General features: G+C 65.8%; 1 protein-coding gene across 1 annotated transcript in view; it reads left to right on the plus strand.

Moving 5' to 3' along the window:
* Positions 1-216: 216 nt before the first annotated feature.
* Positions 217-19515, plus strand: part of MYT1 (myelin transcription factor 1) — a 31244-nt gene continuing 11945 nt past the window's right edge. Inside the window, exons 1-12 of the mRNA XM_006922134.1 lie at positions 217-271; positions 1121-1151; positions 5546-5608; positions 6899-7146; positions 8034-8777; positions 10218-10352; positions 10805-10895; positions 11817-11930; positions 14378-14592; positions 15817-15941; positions 16486-16746; positions 19061-19215. Coding sequence (XP_006922196.1) covers positions 217-271; positions 1121-1151; positions 5546-5608; positions 6899-7146; positions 8034-8777; positions 10218-10352; positions 10805-10895; positions 11817-11930; positions 14378-14592; positions 15817-15941; positions 16486-16746; positions 19061-19215 — 2237 coding nt within the window. The remainder of the gene's footprint in view (positions 272-1120; positions 1152-5545; positions 5609-6898; positions 7147-8033; positions 8778-10217; positions 10353-10804; positions 10896-11816; positions 11931-14377; positions 14593-15816; positions 15942-16485; positions 16747-19060; positions 19216-19515) is intronic.

Below are 19515 nucleotides of genomic sequence, written 5' to 3' on the forward strand. Positions count from 1 at the left end.
TGGTGGGCCGTGGGGGGCAGGGCACAGGGTCCCCAGGAGCTGGGGCTCTCTGCTCTGGAGCCTCTGCCCCTTGCTTGCCACCTCCGGTTCCAGGCCTGTCCCGGCCTGACAGCCCATTGTCACGGCCTGACCTGCACCAGCAAAGCTTGAGCCAGGAAATGGCTGGGAGCTGGTGCGGCCCTCAGCGTGTTAATGCCACGATTGTATTCTTTGCAGATGAGCTTAGAAACCGAGGACAAACGAGCTCGGACGCGGTCCAAGGCCCTCCGAGGTGAGTGTGGCTGTGGCCTCGAGTCCCAGATGCCGAAGCTGTAAACTCCAGTCCCCCAGCAGCTCCCATGGGAGGACAGAGCCCCACAGCAATGCCCGGGTCCTGGCCTGCTCCTCCCTGCCCTGGGCGCCGGGGGCATGGCGCGTCTGGTGGCCTCAGGGTGCCCGAAGGGCCTTTGGCTCAGACAGACCCGTGTGGGGAGGAAATGAGGGGCCGATAGCTGCATAGAGCGTAGAAAGCAACACGTAGCCAGGGACCACCTTTCGGAAAAGAAAGGCCAGCGCAGCCCCTGTGCCTCCCAGGACACCGCCCCCGTGCTGGTTCTGCGGTGGGGAGGGCGCTCTGCAAGGACCGGCCCATCCCCTCCCCGGCCTCAGCTCCCTGACACCACAGGCCACACGCCAGGCGTGGCGCCAAGCCCTCAGATGTCTGGTCCAGGCGGGTCGGCCCCCGGTGGCCCCATCTCTGACCGACGGCCACTTGGCCCCTCTGCGCCCCCCTCCGTCCAGCTTCGTCTGCTGGGTCATGTTTCCTGCTGGAGGCCGACCTCCCCCGGCAATTAGAGAAAAGGGTCCCTTCCCGGCCTGGGGCCCAGGGAGCCTGTCCGGCTGGGTGCCCGGCCGCTCTGTAGGACGCTGGGGGCCGTGGGGGCCTGGAGCAGGCTCTGGGTTCGGGGACGCAGCTTGCTCTGTTAGACCCGGGGGCGCACCAGGCCAGGAGAAGGTGAGGCTGAGCCCTCACGGGAGGCCCTACTGTTTTTGTGCGATTCTCGCCTATCAGTACCAACTCCATGTGTTTCCTTCTCTCTCTCTCTCTCTCTCTCTCTCTCTCTCTCTCTCGCTCACTCAGCGCCCCCAGAGCCTGCAGGCGCCGACCTCAGGTAAGAAAGGCCTCCTGAGCCGGGACTGAGCCGTGCATGCGCCTGTGACCCGGACAGCCTCGCGTCCCACGCTGGGGCTCTGGACAGGCCACCTGCACCCTAGAGCTCCTGCCTCCCGTGGGCCCCCTGCTCCCTGCCACCTCCGTCCTGGCCCCAGGGCGCAGCCAGCCTTATGACTGGGCACGGAGGTGCCGGACCTGGCCAGCACAGTCCCCAGCCAGGTGCTCACAGATGACTCTGTGTTGGCCAGGCTGAGGGCCAGTTTGGCCAGAGGGGACGGGGCAGGCCGTCCCCCGTCCCGGGTCTTCCGCCGACGCTGACCGGTTTTGTGTCTCGTGGTAGCCGAGCTCGGTGACTTTCGAGGTTCCAGGCCGTGTCTCACAGGGGACCAGGGTCCAGAGCAGGGAGGGAGGGCCGCCTACGGCAGACAGCTGCTGGGTCAAGGCAGGGGGCCCGGCCCTCCTCTCACGGGCGACTCCCCTTGCCTACTGGTTGCCCTCCTGGCCGGGGTCCGCCCGGTGCCTACATGGCGGTGGTCCCAGCACCACCCACAGCACCTCTGGACGGGGCTCTGTGGGCCGTGCCCTCCCGGGTCCTCTGGTGCTCGGGCGGAGCTCCAGTGAGTGGCCCCGGTCAGAGGGCCCTGGCCCCCCATCTTCCCTAGGGGGGATGGTGACGACACATTCCAGCCCGAAGCCAGAGGAGCGAGGGCAGTTACTGCCAGCCTCTGGTGCCAGCGTGCTCGGGCGGAGCTCCAGCGAGTGGCCCCGGTCAGAGGGCCCTGGCCCCCATCTTCCCCAGGAGGGATGGTGACGACACGTTCCAGCCCGAAGCCAGAGGAGCGAGGGCAGTTACTTCTCACGGATCTCGTGTGAGGCTTGAAGCACGGCTGAGACGGCTGCCGAGCCTCATTCTTGGGGGGTGAAGGGGCCCTGAGCCCTCACAGCTCTGGGGCTGGGCACATTATGGTGCCCACACGCCGGGACAGCGGGGAGGTGGCCTGGCCCCAGGGGGCTGTCCATGCTGAGGGGTCAGGCGACAGCCGCATCCGAGGAAGTCTCCGAGCCACCAGACTCCTGGGTGGGGAGACACAGAGCGTCCGGTTCCCGAGGGCGATGCACAGCTGGGGGTGGCCCTATCCCAGGGCCTCAGCTGCTCTTGAGCCCCGGGGTGACAGCCTCACTCGGCTGTGAGCAAACGCGGGCCGGGACCGTTCCATGCTGCACCAGGTAGCTGTCGAGTGGAAGGCTTGTGCCAGCCAGGAAAATGAGAGGACCCCAAAGTGTCCCCGTGTCCCTGTAACCTCTGGGGCTGCAGCTCGGGTACAGAGGGGAAGGGGTGTGGTGGGGGCGGAGGCTCAGGGCCTCGGGCGCGTGGCGGGCTCTGTAGCACTTGCTCAGCACTGTCTGGATCTCGGGAACGGTCCTGAGAACTCTGCCGGCGAAGTGGGGAAACTGAGGCTGAGAGGGTTGCGGGGGGGCCGGCGGCAGGAGCAACGTCATCGCACACTCCACGGTTCAAAGCCCGGTCCTGGGGCGCGGGGCGGGAGGGCGAAGCTGGGACAGGGGCCAGGTCATGCCCCTGGGGGCCCACGGACCCTCCCCTGAGCCCGGGCCAGTCCCCTGGAGGGCTGCTCCCCGGGGAGATGCAGGGAGGCTCCGGGGCGGTGAGCCCGGGTGGAGCAGAGAAGGCTTCCAGGAAGAGGTGCCTCTTCCTCTGGGCCACGTAACGTCCCCCTGAGGACGTCCTCGGGATGTCCCCTGGGGTCGATGATGGGGAGGAAGTTGAGCACGTGACTCAAGGAAGCTCCAGGCTTTGGTAAGAGCGGCTAATTGATTCGGCAACAGTGGGGGCTGTGGGGGGAGCTGGGAAGGCGAAGCTGAAGGGCCCGTCACTGTCTCGTAACCTTGAAACGGCGGAAGCAAAGGCTCCCGAAGCGGTCCGTCTCGGGTCGCGAGGGGCCGGCCCGTGTCGGTGAGGCTGCTGTGAGCGTCTGGACGTTGCCCACCTTCACTGGCCGTGCGGGCTGCCTGTTTGCTCGGCAGCCGCAAGGCTCTGACAGGTTTTGTGCAGAAACCAGGGACCAGTCATCGACATCTCAGTCCTGGAGACAATGTCTTCAGAGCCCTTCTAGCCCCCGAGCATCAAAGCTTGGAGAACGGGGACCGACGGCAAGCAGCCCCTGGGCCGCGTGAGGGCCGCCGCTGGTGCCTGCGGCTGTGAGCTCGTGTGGGCCTCTGAGCTGCGGCTGCGCACGCTGCCTCTGACGGCATTTGTCGGCCGCAGGGATGGGCAGGTGCCGTGAGCGAGGACTGCGAGCCAGGGCTGCTTCCCCTCCCGGCACGTGGACGAGCCCCCTGTCCTGGCGGAACAGCCACCCACAGAGAAAAGCCACCGCTGTGTCCTGGGGCAGGAGCATCGCGATGTTGTGGCTCGTGTAGAATCACTTGAATGGAGCACAAGGGACAGACACCTGTCGTCCCCACCCTCCATGGCCACCCGTCCCGCTTGTCCCTTCTGGCTCAAGCAGAGCGTCCAGGAGGCCCAAGTGCCTGGCAGTGTGCGTCGGCCTGGCACACGAGCCGGCTGTCCTGTGCGCCGTCGGAGCTGGTGGCTTTCGCTCTGTCCTGGGGAAGACGGGCCACATGTGCTGGCATTTGGTCTGGACTTCACTGTCACAGCTTGCTGCTCATGTCCGGACCCCTGGCAGTGGTCGCCCCACCCAGCGCTGACCGCTGGGCCCTCTGCGACCCTTCCTGCCCGTCCTTGACTGTGCCCTGGCTGCCGTGGGAGCAGCGTCTCGGGGCCTCTGTCCCCTCCCAGAGCGGGCCCTCGCCAGCTCTGCACGCGTGGGCTCAGCCCGTCCTGCCCCCTCCCCCGCGATGCCAGGTCCTCCGTACTGGGATGGAGGTGCGTCTCGCAGCAGGTGACGTGTTCGGGGCAGCGCCCGGCCCCACAGGCCTTCACAGCAGCTGTCACCTAATTGCCTGATTAACTCAGTGATTAATCAACTAATGGGGACCTCAGCTTCAAATCCCCAATAACGAGGAGCTTTTGTGAAATGTCTCAAAGCTAGTTCTCGAGAGTGAAAGCAAGTGCGGGCGTGGGCTGGAACAGAGGTGGGGGTGCAGCTCCCGTGAGTCCCCCGGGCAGACGGAGGCCCCTGTGGGGCAGCGTATGTCCCCCCGCTCCCTCCCCCGGCTCCATCCCTGTCTGCTTTCTCACACGGTGGAAGTCAGCACTGCGATCAGCCCGATCAGCCAAGGTGGCCCAGCACAAAGGACTGTGGGGAGCATCCCCACCAGACACCTGTGCCCCCCGAAGGCTACTGCTGAGCTCAGGGGTGGGGCATTCCCTCTGCAGATGGGGCAGTAAGTGTGGCCGGCATAGCCATTGGGCCCAGCTGTCTGCACACTGGCCGCTCACGCAGCGGAGACGTCACCGGGAGTCTGGGCAGAGGGCGGGCGCCGGGGCCTCTCTGAGTCCCAGGAGCCTCCGGGATGGTCGGCCCGTAGTGTCCCTCCTGCACGGGCTCTGGTCCTTTGTAGGCAGCTCAGACCCCTGATGCTGGCCCTGTTGAAACAAGGTCTTCTGGGCTTGGCAGGGCCCTGGGGTGACCCCTCCCCCGAGGGGCTAGGCCCCTGTTAGGCGTCTCGCTGGCTGTCAGGCTGCTGCTCTGCAGAACTGTCCGTGGTTGGGGGGCGTGTCCGGCAGCCCGCAGGACCCTGATCCCCCCACGGTCCTCCTTCCGATCCGTGTCCAGGATCGGAAGTTTCTGGAACACCCCGAGGTTGAGTCTGCGGGAGACGGGTATTGGGAGCTCCTGGGCCTCATGCCGCCGAGTTCTCCCCGGCAGCTCCTGGGCCGTGGCTCCTCTGGGCTTCGCCTCCGTTCATGGGGAGCTGGGCCCACGCCAGGTGCTGGTGCTGGAGCTGGGTCTTCGCCACCATGCTGTGCCCGGTCCAGCTGGGGGCCAGGTCTGCATGTCACAGGTTCGCTCCTGCCAGGAGAAGGGCACACGGGGCACAGGATGTCGGCCATGGTCACAGGGGACCCAGGATTTGCACTTCTGTTGGGCCAGACTCAGAGGGTCCCGAGTCCCAGCCCTGGGAGCCCGGTGGCAGTGTGCCTGCACGGGGAAGGACCTCTGTGGGGGGAGGGAGCCGGTCAGGGGCCGAGCCGGAAGTCTTATCTAATCACACGCACTCGTGGAGTCACAATCACTTCGTTCGTGGGATTAAAGGCGGGGAGCTATTTCATTCATTCTTAGCAAATGGCGAGCGGCCGTGCCGAGATGGACGGTTTGGAGACGGTCTTCTGTCCCCCAGGGAGGGTCTGGGGGGTTCCCGTGGGCTCAGCCTGCCCCGCGTGACGTTCCCGCCCGTCCCCCGCAGCTGCCCGACCCCAGGATGCACAGGCTCGGGACACGCACGGGGCAAGTACTCCCGGCACCGCAGGTAAGGAGGCCGCGGGCCCTCGCCAGAATCCTGGGGGGCGTGGGCTGCTGGGAGCGGGAGCCCTGCTCCCAGGAGGTACCCTTTGTGGGCCTCGAACCTCCACTTCTGGCCGTGGGCGCCCGGAGTCCTGCACAACTGAGACTGAGCGCGGCCGTGTGTGCGTGCGTGCGTCCGTGCGTGCATGTGTGGGGCCGTGTGTGTGTGTGTCCGTGCGTGTGTGTCCGTGTGAGTGTGTGTGTGCATGTGCGTCTGTGTGTGTGCAGCCGTGTGTCTTTGTGTGAGTGTTTGTCTGTGTGTATGTGTGTGTCCATGTGTATGTGTGTGCGTGTGTGTGTCCATGTATGTGTCCTTGTGTGTGTGTCTGTGTGTGTGTGTCCGTGTGTGTCTGTGTGTGAGTGTGTGTCCATGTGTCCGTGTGTGAGTGTGTTTCCGTGTGTCCGTGTGAGTGCGTTTCCGTGTGTCCGTGTGTGAGTGTGTTTCCATGTGTCCGTGTGAGTGTGTTTCTGTGTGTGTCCGTGTGAGTGTGTGTGAGTGTGTTTCCGTGTGTCCGTGTGAGTGCGTTTCCATGTGTCCATGTGTGAGTGTTTATGTGTGTGTCCGTGTGTGTGTGTGTGTGAGTCCGTGTGTGTGTGTCCGTGTGAGTTTGTGTGTGCATGTGCGTCTGTGTGTGTGCAGCCGTGTGTGTCTTTGTGTGAGTGTGTTTCCGTGTGTGTCCGTGTGTATGTGTGTCCATGTGTGTGTCCGTGTGTGTGTGCGCGTGTGTGTCCGTGTGTGTCTTTGTGTGAGTGTGTTTCCGTGTGTGTCCGTGTGTATGTGTGTCCATGTGTGTGTCCGTGTGTGTGTGCGCGTGTGTGAGTGTGTGTGAGTGTGTGCGTGCGTGTGTGGCCGTGGGAGGGAGGCGGCACGGCGGGGACCCCAGAGCAGATCATGTGCACAATAGGGTGACCTGGGTGTCCTGCCACCTGGTCGTCATCTGGGGGGTCAGCGGGCCCTCAGTTACCCCACTGTGGTGGCCGTTCCGAGGACCTGCAGAGCCCCCGGCCAGGCGCCCGCACTCGGGCATGGCTCTGGGGTCCTGCCGAGGTCAGGTCTGAGAAGCAGGAAATGCAATTGGAAGCGTGTCGGGAGCTTCTTGCGTGGGTGGTGGGTGTAAAGTCTCGTACCCAGCAGGGGGTCTGGGGCATCCAGCTGCGGGATGGCGACGAGACGCAAAGGCGGGCGCGGGGCGGGGCGGGAGGGGACCCGGGCGTGCTGACGGGGTGGCCCCTGGCCCCGGTCTCCTCCGCCCAGTTTGCAGAGCTGCCCTCTGGCCAAGAAGAGGAAGCTGGACAGCACCGAGGCCCAGCACCTGGCGTCCAAGCGGAAGTCTCAGCCCCTGAAGCTGGCTCTTGATGAGGGCTACAGCGTGGACAGCGATGGCAGTGAGGACGCCGCGGTGAAGGACGCCTCTGTTTCGGGTGAATCGGAAGCCACTCTGGAGGAGGACGACGCCGAGATGTCAGGACAGGACGAGATTCATCGCGCTGAGCCAGCTGAAGGTGCTTTGTGGCTCTCTCTTCCCCGAACAAAGGCACCGAGTGTGTCCCTGGTGAATCGCTGCCTGTGGGCAGGGACAGCCCACCTGCCAAGAAAGCCCTTCCCGAGAACAAGTGACGTCTTGTCCTGACCCTGGCTGGGACTTCCTGGGCAGGGGGCCTGTGGACGGGGGTCTGTGTGGGAGGCGGGCGGACACGCGGGGTGTGTGTCTGGCCCTCGGGAAGAGCCCCCGGGGGCCAGGGTGAGGGGGCTGCTTGGCACCCACAGAGCAAGACGGGAGGGTGACCGAGGGTCTCTGTGGGAAACTTCTGCCCTGTGGGGCCCACCGGGGTGGCCAGGTTGAGGCCCCAGCGCTCGACAAAGGCCAGTGTGAAGGGCTGAGGTCCGGACCGCCCCAAACCTCAGGCTGCTGCTGTCTCCCACCCTTGCAGGGTCTGAGGTGTATTTTTATTCTGTTTTGGAGCCAGTCCGGGGAGGGTCTGCACGCCGGTGTCCTGGAGTCCAGGAGAAGAGGGCCGGCTCACCTGCCTCCTGCGGGGTGCGGGGGGCTTGAGTGTCTGAGCATGTGCGGACGACCTCGCTGGCCTGCATGTGCTGGGGTGCCCTGGGCCTCTGTCATGGTGGCTGAAGTACAAACTTGGGCCCTTTAGAAACATAAGTTTGTTTACTGGTTTTCAATTTTGAAGCAATTCTTAAAATCTGATGTATTTGAGCTTCATGTCACGAAACGCATGTTGACCTGACTTGAGAAAGTTCACACCATGGCTTTGGGAAGGCAGTGGCAGAAGTTCAGTGTCACCTCAGACCCGGCTGGGCAGGGTGGGGGGCACCAGGGCCTGACCGCCCCCTCCCCGGATCCATCCCACGTGGCGTCTCTGGTCTCATGTAGGACGGAGCCCCATTACCTCTCGTGCGGCCTCTGGCCCCATCAGCAGCCCGGCAGGCCCCTCCAGAGGCTACCAGGAGCTCATCGCCACGTCCCTCCTGAACTTGGGCCAGGTCGCCGAAGAGGCCCTGGTCAGGGAGGACTCGGGCCAAGGGGCCAGACGAGGCCCCGGTGTGGTGCACTTGCTGCGGGATGAGCCTGAAGAAGGGGCTACCAGTGACGAAGGGGACAAGGACATCTTTATCCAGCCGGAAGAGGCAGAGGAAGTCATCGAGGTCACCAGCGAACGCTCCCTGGAGGGTATGAGCAGCGAGGAGTCCAGCAAGCCAAGAGTCACCCTGGGTGACGCAGACGGGGCTGAGGACGAGGACGAGGACGAGGACGAGGACGAGGACGGGGACGCAGACGAGGATGAGGACGAGGACGAGGACGCTGCTCCCGGGTGCATCTGTGAGGACGCTGCCCCCTGCGCTCCCACCCCGCGGGCCCCCGAGCCCGCCAGCCCCGAGCCCGCGTACTCCGTCCTCGTGGAGGTGCGCTCGGACGACGGCCAGGACGAGGACTCGCGCTCGCAGAAGTCTGCGGTCACAGATGCGTCGGAGATGTACGACGTGATGACCCGCGGGAACCTGGGCCTCCTGGAGCAGGCCATCGCCCTGAAGGCCGAGCAGGGCCAGCCGAGCCCGGGCGAGCCGGCGAAGGGGGCCCGGCCCCTGGATGCCCCGCCGAGGACCTGCTGCGGCAAAGGTAGGCTGGGCGCTGGCCACCTCCCGTCCTCACCCAGGCGTGAGCAGACGGCCCAGGCGTGGGGAGGCAGGCCCCGGGGGAGAGGTGGCTGGAGGAAGGTCTGCGGTGGTGGACGGATGAGATGAGGGACGAATACGCACATGACCACTGACCGTGGCCATTGGACCTGCAGAAATGGGCTCACGTGGGGCCCATTTCTGGAGAGAAACACACACTGAGGCTCCAGGTGGGAGGAGGGGGTGGGAGGGACAGTGAGCTGGCCCCAGCGGCTCTGCCACAGCCTGTGGGACACACCTGGGCCGTGGAGGGACTTGAGCTGTGGGCACCTCCTGCTGGCTGAGATGCGGGGCCAGAATCTCTGGGAATGTCACGCACATGAGAGCAGCTTAGAAGCATGTGTTCAGGGGCACGGCTGGGGGACGCAGTTGGGATTGTCCCTGCAACCTGGAGGGCAGCTGTCGAGGGGGACCCCTTTCAGGGTGGCACAGGCTTGAGGGACAGCTATTTGGGGTCACATATTCTGGTCAGCACGGGCTCAGGCTCAGGCCTTTAGGGGCCATGGACACAAGGAGAAGGTGATATGGCCTCGGGCATGGCGTTGGGGCCTGTGTAGGGTGTCAGTTTAGGGGCAGGCTCGGTGCCCACAGACAGTGGGACTCTGCTGGGGAGGTGCATGAACAGGGACACCATGGCACAGACAAAGTGACAGCCCCAGGCCAGGAGCTCGGTGACTCATCCCTGTGGGGCAGACATCAGGGGGCTGGACGCAGCACGCACGGACCCAGGGAACAGAGCCGCAGGGCGGTGCAGGTCCAGCTGGGAGTGCACGGGCCTGAGGACATGGCGGGCGCCCTGGACAGAGGCCTGGACAGAGTCAGCTCAGGAAGCAGACCCTGGGGGGATCTGTCGGCCCCTCGGGGCCCTGCCCTCCCTGTGAGGGCGGCTCTGTGACTTCGGGGCCCCATACTCACCAGTGACCGCTGTGGGCTGGGTGAGGCCAGTAACTGAGATTTGAGCTTTAAATTCTACCAAGGCGTTTATTAGTCACACGGCTTAGGGTAAGTTACCTATTTGTCCTCATTTTGTCAGATCCAGAGGACACGACCTGATGGGGCCCTTGTCACATGCCTCCACCTCCAGCTCTGTGCGGAGGCTGGACCTCGGGCTGGGGGCCCTGGCCTCCACGTGGAAGCCAGTGGGCGAGGGAGCGGGCGCCAGCGCACGTGGGCTGTGTATGCAGCGCTCTGCTGAGCTGCCTGGGCAGACGCCAGCTTCTCCAGGGCCACTCCATGGTCCAGGCCCTGGACCCCCCAGGCTTCGGGGCAGTCTGGCCATTCTCCTGTCTGGGTGGCCGGAGAGAGGGAGTCGGAGCTGTCGGTCCCCCTGCTCCCCACCCCCCACCGGCTTCCTGGCCTCTGAGGAGTGTGGCTTGTGTTTTAGATTCCTCGAGAGCTGAGAAACGGGAGATCAAGTGTCCGACACCGGGCTGTGATGGCACGGGCCACGTGACCGGTCTGTACCCTCACCACCGTAGCCTGTCCGGCTGCCCCCACAAGGACAGGATCCCGCCGGAGAGTGAGTAGCACGGGTGGTCCCTGCTGCTTGGATGGTGCCCCGGGCGGGCGTGGCCACGCAGGGTCCTGTCCCTTCGGGTTGGCAAGCTCCAGATGCCCGGTCTTGGCCCTACAAGGCTGGAGACACGGAGTGTGCCCAGTCATTTACCTCGAGATGGCGGCCTGGGTCAGGGCCAGGTTGGGGGTGCTCAGGAGAAAGCACGTCCGTCATCCTGGCTGGAGGCAGTGATGGTGGACGCTAAACTCACAGGGATGAGTCACAGACCGGCTGGTGGCTATAGCGCTGAGTTGGTCTCTGCCCCAGGAGGCAGTGGTCCTCCGTGGGAGGGGACGGGCCTCGCCAGGCTGGGGACTGGGGGATGGAGCACCTCTGAGCCGCCGCTGCAAGCTGTAGCCTTTGGGGGGGCTGCCACGTCCTGCCTGGCTCACCGCCGCTCCCCGGTTCTCTCGCAGTCCTGGCCATGCATGAGAATGTGCTCAGGTGCCCGACCCCGGGCTGTACGGGCCAAGGCCACGTGAACAGCAACCGCAACACGCACCGAAGGTACTTGGGCTGGGCTGGGCCTGCCACGTCCCCTGTGCCGCCCCTCGAGGCTGGTGTGAGGTCAGGGCCAACCGCTTCTGGGGGTCAGAGCGGCACCTGGAGGTGTGACCACCGGCGCCCCTGTGAGTGGGAGTGGGCGCAGCGAGGGTGGGGGCAGAGAGGCCTCCTGCCACGGTGACGGCCAGCGAGACGGCCCTGCCACTGTGCGGAAGCCACTGCGGGCCGACCGGGCTCCGGGCCACCCTGTGGGGCACGGGGACCTGGGAGCAGTGAGGTTTCTGGCGCACTCGTCTCCCTGCTCCTGAGCCCACGGTGGCCGTGGCCGAGAGGGGACGCACCCCGGCTCCAGCAGGCACGCGCCCAGTGAAGGGGCTGCCAGAGGCGCCGAGGTCACTCTGTGAGAACAGGCTGGGTTCCTGGGTGCTGCTGTGACCGTCACCTCTGCAGACCCAGCGTGGTCACTGAGTGCCGACAGGTGGGGCCGCACCGTGATGTCTCAGATTGCGAGCCCCTGGTGCGACCCTGGCAGTCCCTGCCCTCTGGGGTCGTGCCCTGGTCGTGGCCCGCGAGGCTCAGGGTCTCTCTGAGCTGACTGACGGGCTGCGAGCCAGAGCCCCTCCCCAAGGCAGGTGGGCGGGCGGTGAGGAGACAGGAGGGAGGGGCGGCCCATCACCCGAGCTCCCGAGGAGCCTCCGTGCGGTGCTCTGGGCCGGCCGAGCGCGCGTCACCCTCGGGTGCCATCGTCGAAGGGTTTCCCCAGATGCACGCTGCCTGAGCAACCGGCACTTCGAGGCCCGCAGAGCGGGAGAGGGACCCAGTGCGGGAGCCGCAGGCTCCTCAGGGCTGCTGCTCCCAGTGTCCTGGCCTGGGCCGGCAGGGCCTGGAGGAGAGGGCTCAGCTGTCCCCTTGTCCTTCCTCTAGTTTGTCTGGGTGTCCCATCGCTGCTGCTGAGAAGCTGGCCAAGTCTCACGAGAAGCAGCAGCCGCCGACGGGAGACCCTGCCAAGAGCGGCTCCAGCTCAGACCGGACGCTCAGGTGGGTGGAAGAGGCCGCGGCCCCAAAGGGCTGCTCCGTCTCCCGGTGCACGTGCGTGTGTGCGTGCGTGCCTTGTGCATGCTCGTGTGCCATGTTTGTGTGTGCATGAGTGTGCATTTCCGTGTGCGCCCGTGTGTTTGTACGCCTGTGTGCGTGCGCGTGTGCCGAGGCCTCGCATTGCCGTGAGGGCCTCCTGGGGGTGGCGGCGTCGGCCAGTTTCGGGGACTCAGGACGGTCCCGTCAGGCGCATTCACAGTGCGCCGCCTGTGGCACACGCGCCCACTCCGCTGCCCCTGCCGCTCTCCCCCGGGACCGCGGGGCTCATGTGGGGATGCGGGTCCCGTCTGGAGGGGGTGGGCTGTCCGCAGAGGGCACTGCCGTCCGGAAGCACAGGGACCCACTGCGCCTGCCTGGCCGCCTCGGCCTCCGGGGCAGGGACCGACGCTAGAGGAAGAGGCAGGAGCAGAGCGCGTGGCGCTCTCCGGTGCTGAGACGGCGGCGGGCGTGTGTGCACACTCGCGTGCGTGTGCGAGTGTGCAGCGGCGCATTGGTAGGAGGGCTCCCAGAAGACCATTCAGAGCTCGTCCGCTCCGCGTCCCCTCCCTCCACACGACCCCGTGAAGTGGGTGCCGAGAACAAGGCCAGAGGCGCAGACCCCAGGCCACCCGCGCCGTCCACTCGGCCAGCCTGGCCTGAGTCTCGTGTTTGAGCACAGGGCCCCGCCAGGGGGACCGCGTCCCGGGCACACAGCGCCTCCTGCTCTGGGGTCACTGCCCCCCCTCTCTGCTATTGTTCCGAGGAGCCAGCAGTCACGCGAGTCCCCCGCCCCCGACACCCGAGTGCTCCAGAGCCACGGTCTGTGCCCGCCTCCCGCAGGAGAGCGTGGGAGCCTGGAGCCACCGCACCTGGCACAGGCCACGCACCTGGCTGCCATGGGTGACGGCATGGACGCTGGTCTGGAGAGTGGCTGTGCCTCCTCTGGCCACCCACTTCCCTGCAGGCCCCGCCTGAGCCCTGCCCCTTCCACAGCCCGTGCCTGGCGAAGTTTTAGTTGGGGGAAGCTGGCCGTCCCTGGCTGTTCCAAGGGTGCCTTGGGGGGCTCTCTGGGGGGGGCGGCCCCTTGCCTCCCTGCACTGAGGTGTCCCACGGGCCGCCCACAGGGCCTTCAGCCCCGCACGTGCAGCCGGCTCCACCCACTGCACACAGGACGGTCACGTCAGCTGCCTTCTGAGAGCCAGCGGCTCTCGCAGTGACTGGGAGCTTCGTCTCTGCAGCTCGTTGCTGCTCCTTCTGACTTCCTGTCGGTTACTAATTCGATCCTTTTCCTGCCCTGATCTAAGTCACTGAGAAAACGTGAGGCCATGAGGCAGGTGAGGCCGACAGACTCCAACTCGGAGGCCGTGCCCCAGGAACCCCGACCTCAGCTTGCTGGCCTGCGAAAGCGGGCGCAATGTTGCATCGCGACTTCGGACGTTTCTCATGAGGCCGAATGAGGCGTGAGATTCCGCCTCCCAGGCAGAGGAGCAGGGGCGCTGGCGAATGTCCAGGGTGTAGAGTCCGGCCGTCCGGGCTCTGTCCGTTCTCCGTGGCCACATTTCTGGGTGTCGCGCCCGTGGCGTGGGAGTCTGCAAAGCCTTGCTGGTGTCACGGACACTAAGTCTGTGCTGCTGGCTGAAGCCCGGCCGAGGGAGCCATCGCAACGTGGGGCCAGTGTCACATTCAGGGTTTGTGTGCCCGGTGCCTCTCCAGCCACTGGACGGCGTCCTGCCAACCCCACCCTTCCTGGGTACGGGGACGTGGCCCGCTCGGGGGCGTCCAGTTTCCAAGGCCTGCGGGGCTGGCTCAGTGTCACGTGGTCTCTGTCACTGGGCTTGTTGGAACCACACTCGGGTTCCTACAGCGCCCAGCGGCCTGGGGCCCCTCGCCGTCGGCCCCTCCCAGTCCCACCTCTGCAGAATGAAGTCGCTGCTCAGTTCAGACACGGGACGAAGGGGCGGGGCAGCGGGGGGCTCTCCCGGCCTCTCCCCTTGCTCCTCTCGGGGCTGTGTGGTTGACCCTCCTGGTGGTCGTCCCCCCGCCTCCTGTCTCTCGGGCGCCTTTCCAGGCCTGTCCTCGATCCTCCCAGCATCCTCCCTAGGGCCACCTCACCGCCCCCTGGAGGCTGGCTCTCAGAAACACAGCCACCCTCTGCTTCCTCCAGGGGACCCTGCCTGGGAGGGCTGGCGGCCAGGCCCCCTGACGTGTCTGGAACCTGCTCTCCTGAGTTCTGGGGGAGGCCTCAGTGCCCTCCTCTGGCTCACGGTGTCTGCGAGAGGACGTGCCATCCCCCCTCACACAGTGCCCTCCATGCTGGGACCCGGGCGAGGGTTTCCCTCGCTCCGTCCACACTGGCTCTCAGGGGTCCCTGGGGCCTGTCCTCATGGTCTGCTCTTCTCCCGTTACCCCAGACCCATGTGCTTCGTGAAGCAGCTCGAGGTCCCTCCGTATGGAAGCTACCGGCCCAGTGTGGCCCCTGCCACACCCAGGGCCAACCTGGCCAAGGAGCTGGAGAAGTTCTCCAAGGTCACCTTCGACTACGCAAGTTTCGATGCTCAGGTTTTTGGCAAACGCATGCTTGCCCCAAAGATGCCAACCAGCGAGACCTCACCCAAAGCCTTTAAATGTGAGTGGGGGGGGCTGCTCCTGGGGGGCATGAGCCGAAAAAAGGGGGCACCAGGCCAGGAGCACTGGGGGTCTCTCCCCGGGGGGCTGACGTGGCAGACCAGGGCCCCGGCCGTCCCAGCGCCGCGTGCTGGCTTTGTGGGGGTCTTTCCTGCCCGCGACGCCGCTCCGTGTTCACCATCAGACTTGACGTGCCCCTCACTAACTGTGACACCAAACCAGGTCCTTCATGGTGCGCACACCCAAAGGCTTAAGGACCGCTTAGCTGACGCGGGCCGCCCCGCGGAAGCGCCCCTCCCCGGCTCCCAGCCCGCTCCTTCTGTGGGGTCGGGGCTCTGGCGACCGCGGTGCTGGGCGCAGGCCGGGGCCCCCCAAGAGGAGCCACTTGCTTCCTGCGTGGGGGACTCGTACTCGCAAAAACGGCCCTTCGAGAGTAGCCTTTCCGGGCTTTTCGATCACTCGTTGCGCTGCCTTGTGGGTTGCGAGCCCCTTCCACGGGAAACGTGTCCGGAACGGAGGAGCCCCAGGGCACGTGGGATTGGAACCTGCGTCTCCTGCCGGATACGCCCCCGAGCGGTGGTGACCATCTCCTCCACGTTAATGATAAAAATACCGCCTGATGCAGCTGCCGGCTGGAGGGAACCTTTCCCACGTGCTGGCCCAGGCACCAGCTCGACCAGATCTGGAAAGTTATTGGTGATGCTCAGATTCTCGGAAATGTACCTGAGAGTGATTTTACGGCCACAGCACAGTCAATAGAAAAAATAACAATTTATGCCTTTGTCATGTTTATTTGAATAACTGTGTTACTTTATCAAAGCAGAGACTAGGGTGGGGTCACCAGCCTTTGAAATGTTGTGACTCAGGTGTCCTACCCGATGATATTCCAAACACTCACCCTGTTTACAGAATTCTTTAGTCTCCCAGTAACTGTTCGCTGGCAGACAGCAGCTGTTTTTGTTTGGAATGTCAGAGATGCTAGAATATCTTTGGAGGATTTCACGCTTTCTGCACAAATTTTGCTCAGGCCAGAAATAGCCTCCTCAACGCCCGAAGCCCACCTTCCACGTGGCTGTGTCCTGTGTGCTCCCAAAGTCCCCCCGTGTCTGCTGGTCGCCTCCCTTTCCGGTCTATACAGCCTGGTGTTGTTCCCTTTTTGCAGCCAAACCTTTCCCAAGGGGCTCTCCCCCCAGGCACAGCTCCTGCACCCCATCCCCTCCTGCAGGCTTCGACTACACGCATGACGCCGAGGCTGCGCACATGGCCGCCACCGCCATCCTGAATCTGTCCACGCGCTGCTGGGAGATGCCCGAGAACCTCAGCACGAAGCCGCAGGAGGCGCCCCGCAAGGTCGGTGGGGCGCCCGCGAGGAGGCCCCTCTGAGGCAGAGGTGGGGCGAAGGGCCTTGCAGTCGGGACCACGTGGCCCCTGAGCAGAGCATGCTCAGTGACACCCGGGTCTGGCTGCTGATGGTCATTCCCATCTTCCCTCCCGACAGCCAGGGAGCTGTGTGCTGTGCCTAGGGGGACGGGCGCACATGCGTGTTCCCCTGCAGCTCTCAGCCATGGTCATTCTCATCTTCCCTCCCGACCCCCAGGGAGCTGTGTGCTGTGCCTAGGGGGGACGGGCGCACATGCGTGTTCCCCTGCAGCTCTGGGTCTGAGGGTCGTGTACCTGCTCTCGCCGGAGCGTGCTCACTGGAGAGCCTGGTCACAGTGTTGGGAGCATCCAAGGAGGGGTGGTGACCCCTCCGCTGAGGCTCAGGAATCCCCGGAGGCCATCGTCCCCCTGGTCGGAGGAGGGGCTGCCTGGACTTCTGCAGTGCTGACTTCAGCCCCAGGAGGCACGTGTGGCGGCGCGGTCACGCACACGGGTCTCCCTTTTGCCATCGCAGGTCGTGGACATCGAAGTGGACGAAAACGGGACACTGGACCTGAGCATGCACAAGCACCGCAGGCGGGAGGGTGCCCTCCCTGGTGGCAGCAGCAGCCCCGGCGTCAGGCCCCCCGACGCCCCCCAGCGCCGGGACAGCGGCAGCGCCCCCAGCGGCTCCGTGACCTCGCCGCAGCCCAGCCAGGCCTCCCGCCAGGACGAGTGGGACCGGCCCCTGGACTACACCAAGCCCAGCCGCCAGCGGGAGGGGGAGCCCGAGGAGGTGGGTGCTGGGCCGCCGGGCAGGGGCGGCTGCACATCTGGGGCTGGCGTCCGTGCATGAGCTGTTCCGGGCAGAGCTGGGGTCCTGTCCGTTTTCATGCAGGTCCTGCACCCTCTGGGCAGCTGGGACTTAGCCCACCCCCTTGAAGGGCTCTTCGCCCTTGGGCCATGCTGTGTCCTTGTCTGGACGAGAGAGGTGGCCTTGTCAACTGCACAGATGAGGAGGCCCTGGGCAGGGGAGGAGGGGGCTTCTTCCGGACCCCACAGGGGGACGTGGGACTGGCCCTGAGTTCCTTGGCTCTGCGGGCCTCCTACCCACCTGTTGTCCAGATAGGGACACCCAAACCCTGGCGGCCCCTCACTGTCCCCAAGGTGCTCCAGGCTGCCTTGGTCCTTGGACAGAGGCAGGAGGAAACTCCTGGCCTCAGGAGCCCCATGGCGGGCGGCACCGAGCCCTGAGACCAGCACGGCCGCCAAAGAGAGAAAAGTCGGCACCCGAGCTGGGGCTGTGGTCTGCGGACGCGGGCGGCCTCCGTCCAGTCACCGCTCCCACTGGGAGGGGCTCACTGACGGCTTTTCCCAGAGAGCTGTGTGCCCAGAACAATAAAGTCCCATGTGAGGCGTCCCAGGCCCCTGGCGACCTCTGCAAAGTCCCCTCCCCTGCCACCAGGAGGGCAGGTCCCTGTGGGGGAGGAGGTGGTGGGAACCGGTGCCTCTGAGAACCCACCGCCTCCGAGGCTCCGTCCTCCTGGTGAGCCAGGCGCCCTCTGCACGTGTCACACACACCTCACTTTACGGAGGAGCGGACCGGGCCCCAGGCCGGGGTCACTTGGCTCGGCCACTCGGCTGTAGCTTGGTGTCAGGCCCCAGAGCAGGGGCACCTCTGACTGAGGCCCGAGGCTGTGCAGGCCGCTTCCTCCTGGTCAGCAGGAGCCCAGTCTGGGGGGAGGGGTGTCCTGCAGAGCTGCTGTCACCCGTCTCAGGCCGGCTGCCGTGGCCTCGGCTGCCCCGCCCCGTCCAGTGGCCCCTCTGGCTCTCTCCCTGCCCCGTCCCTCATCCCCCAGCGCGGGCTGGCCTCCCGGGCTGCTTCACCTCCCCCCGCCCCCCTCACTGCCTCCGAGCACCCTGGCTGCCTCCTGGCTCTGCCCCTGCCACCTGCGGGGTGACCCCGGCCTCAGAGGCCCTGAGGCTCCCGCCCACTGAAGCCCGCCCTCGCGCACTGACCCACGGTCAGCAGGCTGGGCTGTGTGCAGAAGCCACAGTCCGCTCCCAGACCCTTCCTCTCTTCTGCCCCCTCTCGTAGGCACAGGCACCCCACGTCCTCTTGGACACCCCCAGGAACACGTCCCCGACCAGGCTTCTCAGTCCCTGAGCCGTGGCCCTGGACTCCCGGCCCAGGCCCTCCATCTGGCTCTGCCCAGGGCTCCTGACCCGTCCTGGGCGAGGCTGCCAGCCCTGGGACGCAGCTTCCCCCTCCGCCGGCCTCACCGTCCCGCTGTCCTGGGTCTCTGGGACACGCTCCCTGCTCCGACCTCTGGGGGCCCCACACATCTGGGAGGCTCAGTGTCGTCCGGCTCGGCCGACAAAAGAGTCGGTCACAGTGACCAGATGTAGGCTGTCCTCCCACCGCCAAGCGCTTCAATGGCTTTCCTGGTCCGGTCCCCAGTAGCCCTCAAGGACTGCCACCTCCTCCAGCCTAAAAGTGGTGCCTGGGCCCAAGAGGGTGAACAGCTTGCTGGGGTCTGACTGTGGTCTGTGAGCCGCCTGTGAGGGACAGGCACTGGCCGTCCTGGCTCCTGTAGGCTGTCCCTGTCCCCCACCTCACAGGCAGGGCCTGTCCCCGTTCACGCTGCGTCCACGCTCTCTGCCCCGGGCCCGGGGTTCGAGTCCCGAGGGTTACTAAGCGCCTCCGTGGTGCAGGAACCGTGCTGGGTGGTGTAGGGCCGGCGGCCACCAGCTCACTGGTTAGTTTTGCTTCGCATGTTGCCGCTCTGGCTGCGCCACGGTGTGACCACCCCACTGTGGCCTACCGTGTGCCCCTGGGGAGCTGCACTAGGTGGGGACGCGTGGTGGCAGGTGGCCACGTGCCCGAGGCCCCACGTTCCTGGGGCAGCTCCGGGGAGGTGGGGGGCACTGCAGTCCCTCAGGCCGCTGTCCTCTGCGTCCGGGAGACTGGCCGCCTCCCTCGTCCAGAAGACGGGAGACTCCAGAAGTGCCGCTGCGGACGCTTCCCGAAGGGTCCCTGCCCCTCAGCCCCCGGGCCGGGCGCCCGGCCCTGCCGGCCGTTAAAACTTCTCCCCGCTGGTTTTTTGCAGTCAGAGCCAGCAGCCCATTCTTTTGCTTCCTCTGAAGCAGATGACCAGGAAGCGTTGGAGGAGAGCTTCGAGGAGCGGCGGTACCCTGGGGACGTCACCCTCACCAGCTTTAAGCTGAAGTTTCTGTCCAAGGACATGAAGAAGGAGCTGCTGACGTAAGTCCTCGCCTTGGGCTCCAGGCCTCCCCGGGGGCCTCCGCGGTCGGCGCGGGATCAGGCGGCTGGGCCCGTCTGCACGGTGGGCAGCGGTTAGGCGTCCTGCAGGGAGCCGGGCGGCAGGTGGCAGGTGGACTGCGCCTGTCGTGCTGGGCCCTGATACAACCGTCTGAGGTGACCAGGCACGCAGACGACCCGCAGGGCGGAGCCGGACGGAGGGCGCTGCCCGCCCCGAGCCGGCTCTCGGCGCCCAGGCCCCGCATCGTTCTGTCGCGGGACTCGGCCCCCGCGCCTCGTCAG

The sequence above is a fragment of the Pteropus alecto genome, unplaced genomic scaffold, assembly GCF_000325575.1.
Source record: "Pteropus alecto unplaced genomic scaffold, ASM32557v1 scaffold45, whole genome shotgun sequence".
NCBI classification, from domain to species: Eukaryota; Metazoa; Chordata; class Mammalia; order Chiroptera; family Pteropodidae; genus Pteropus; species Pteropus alecto.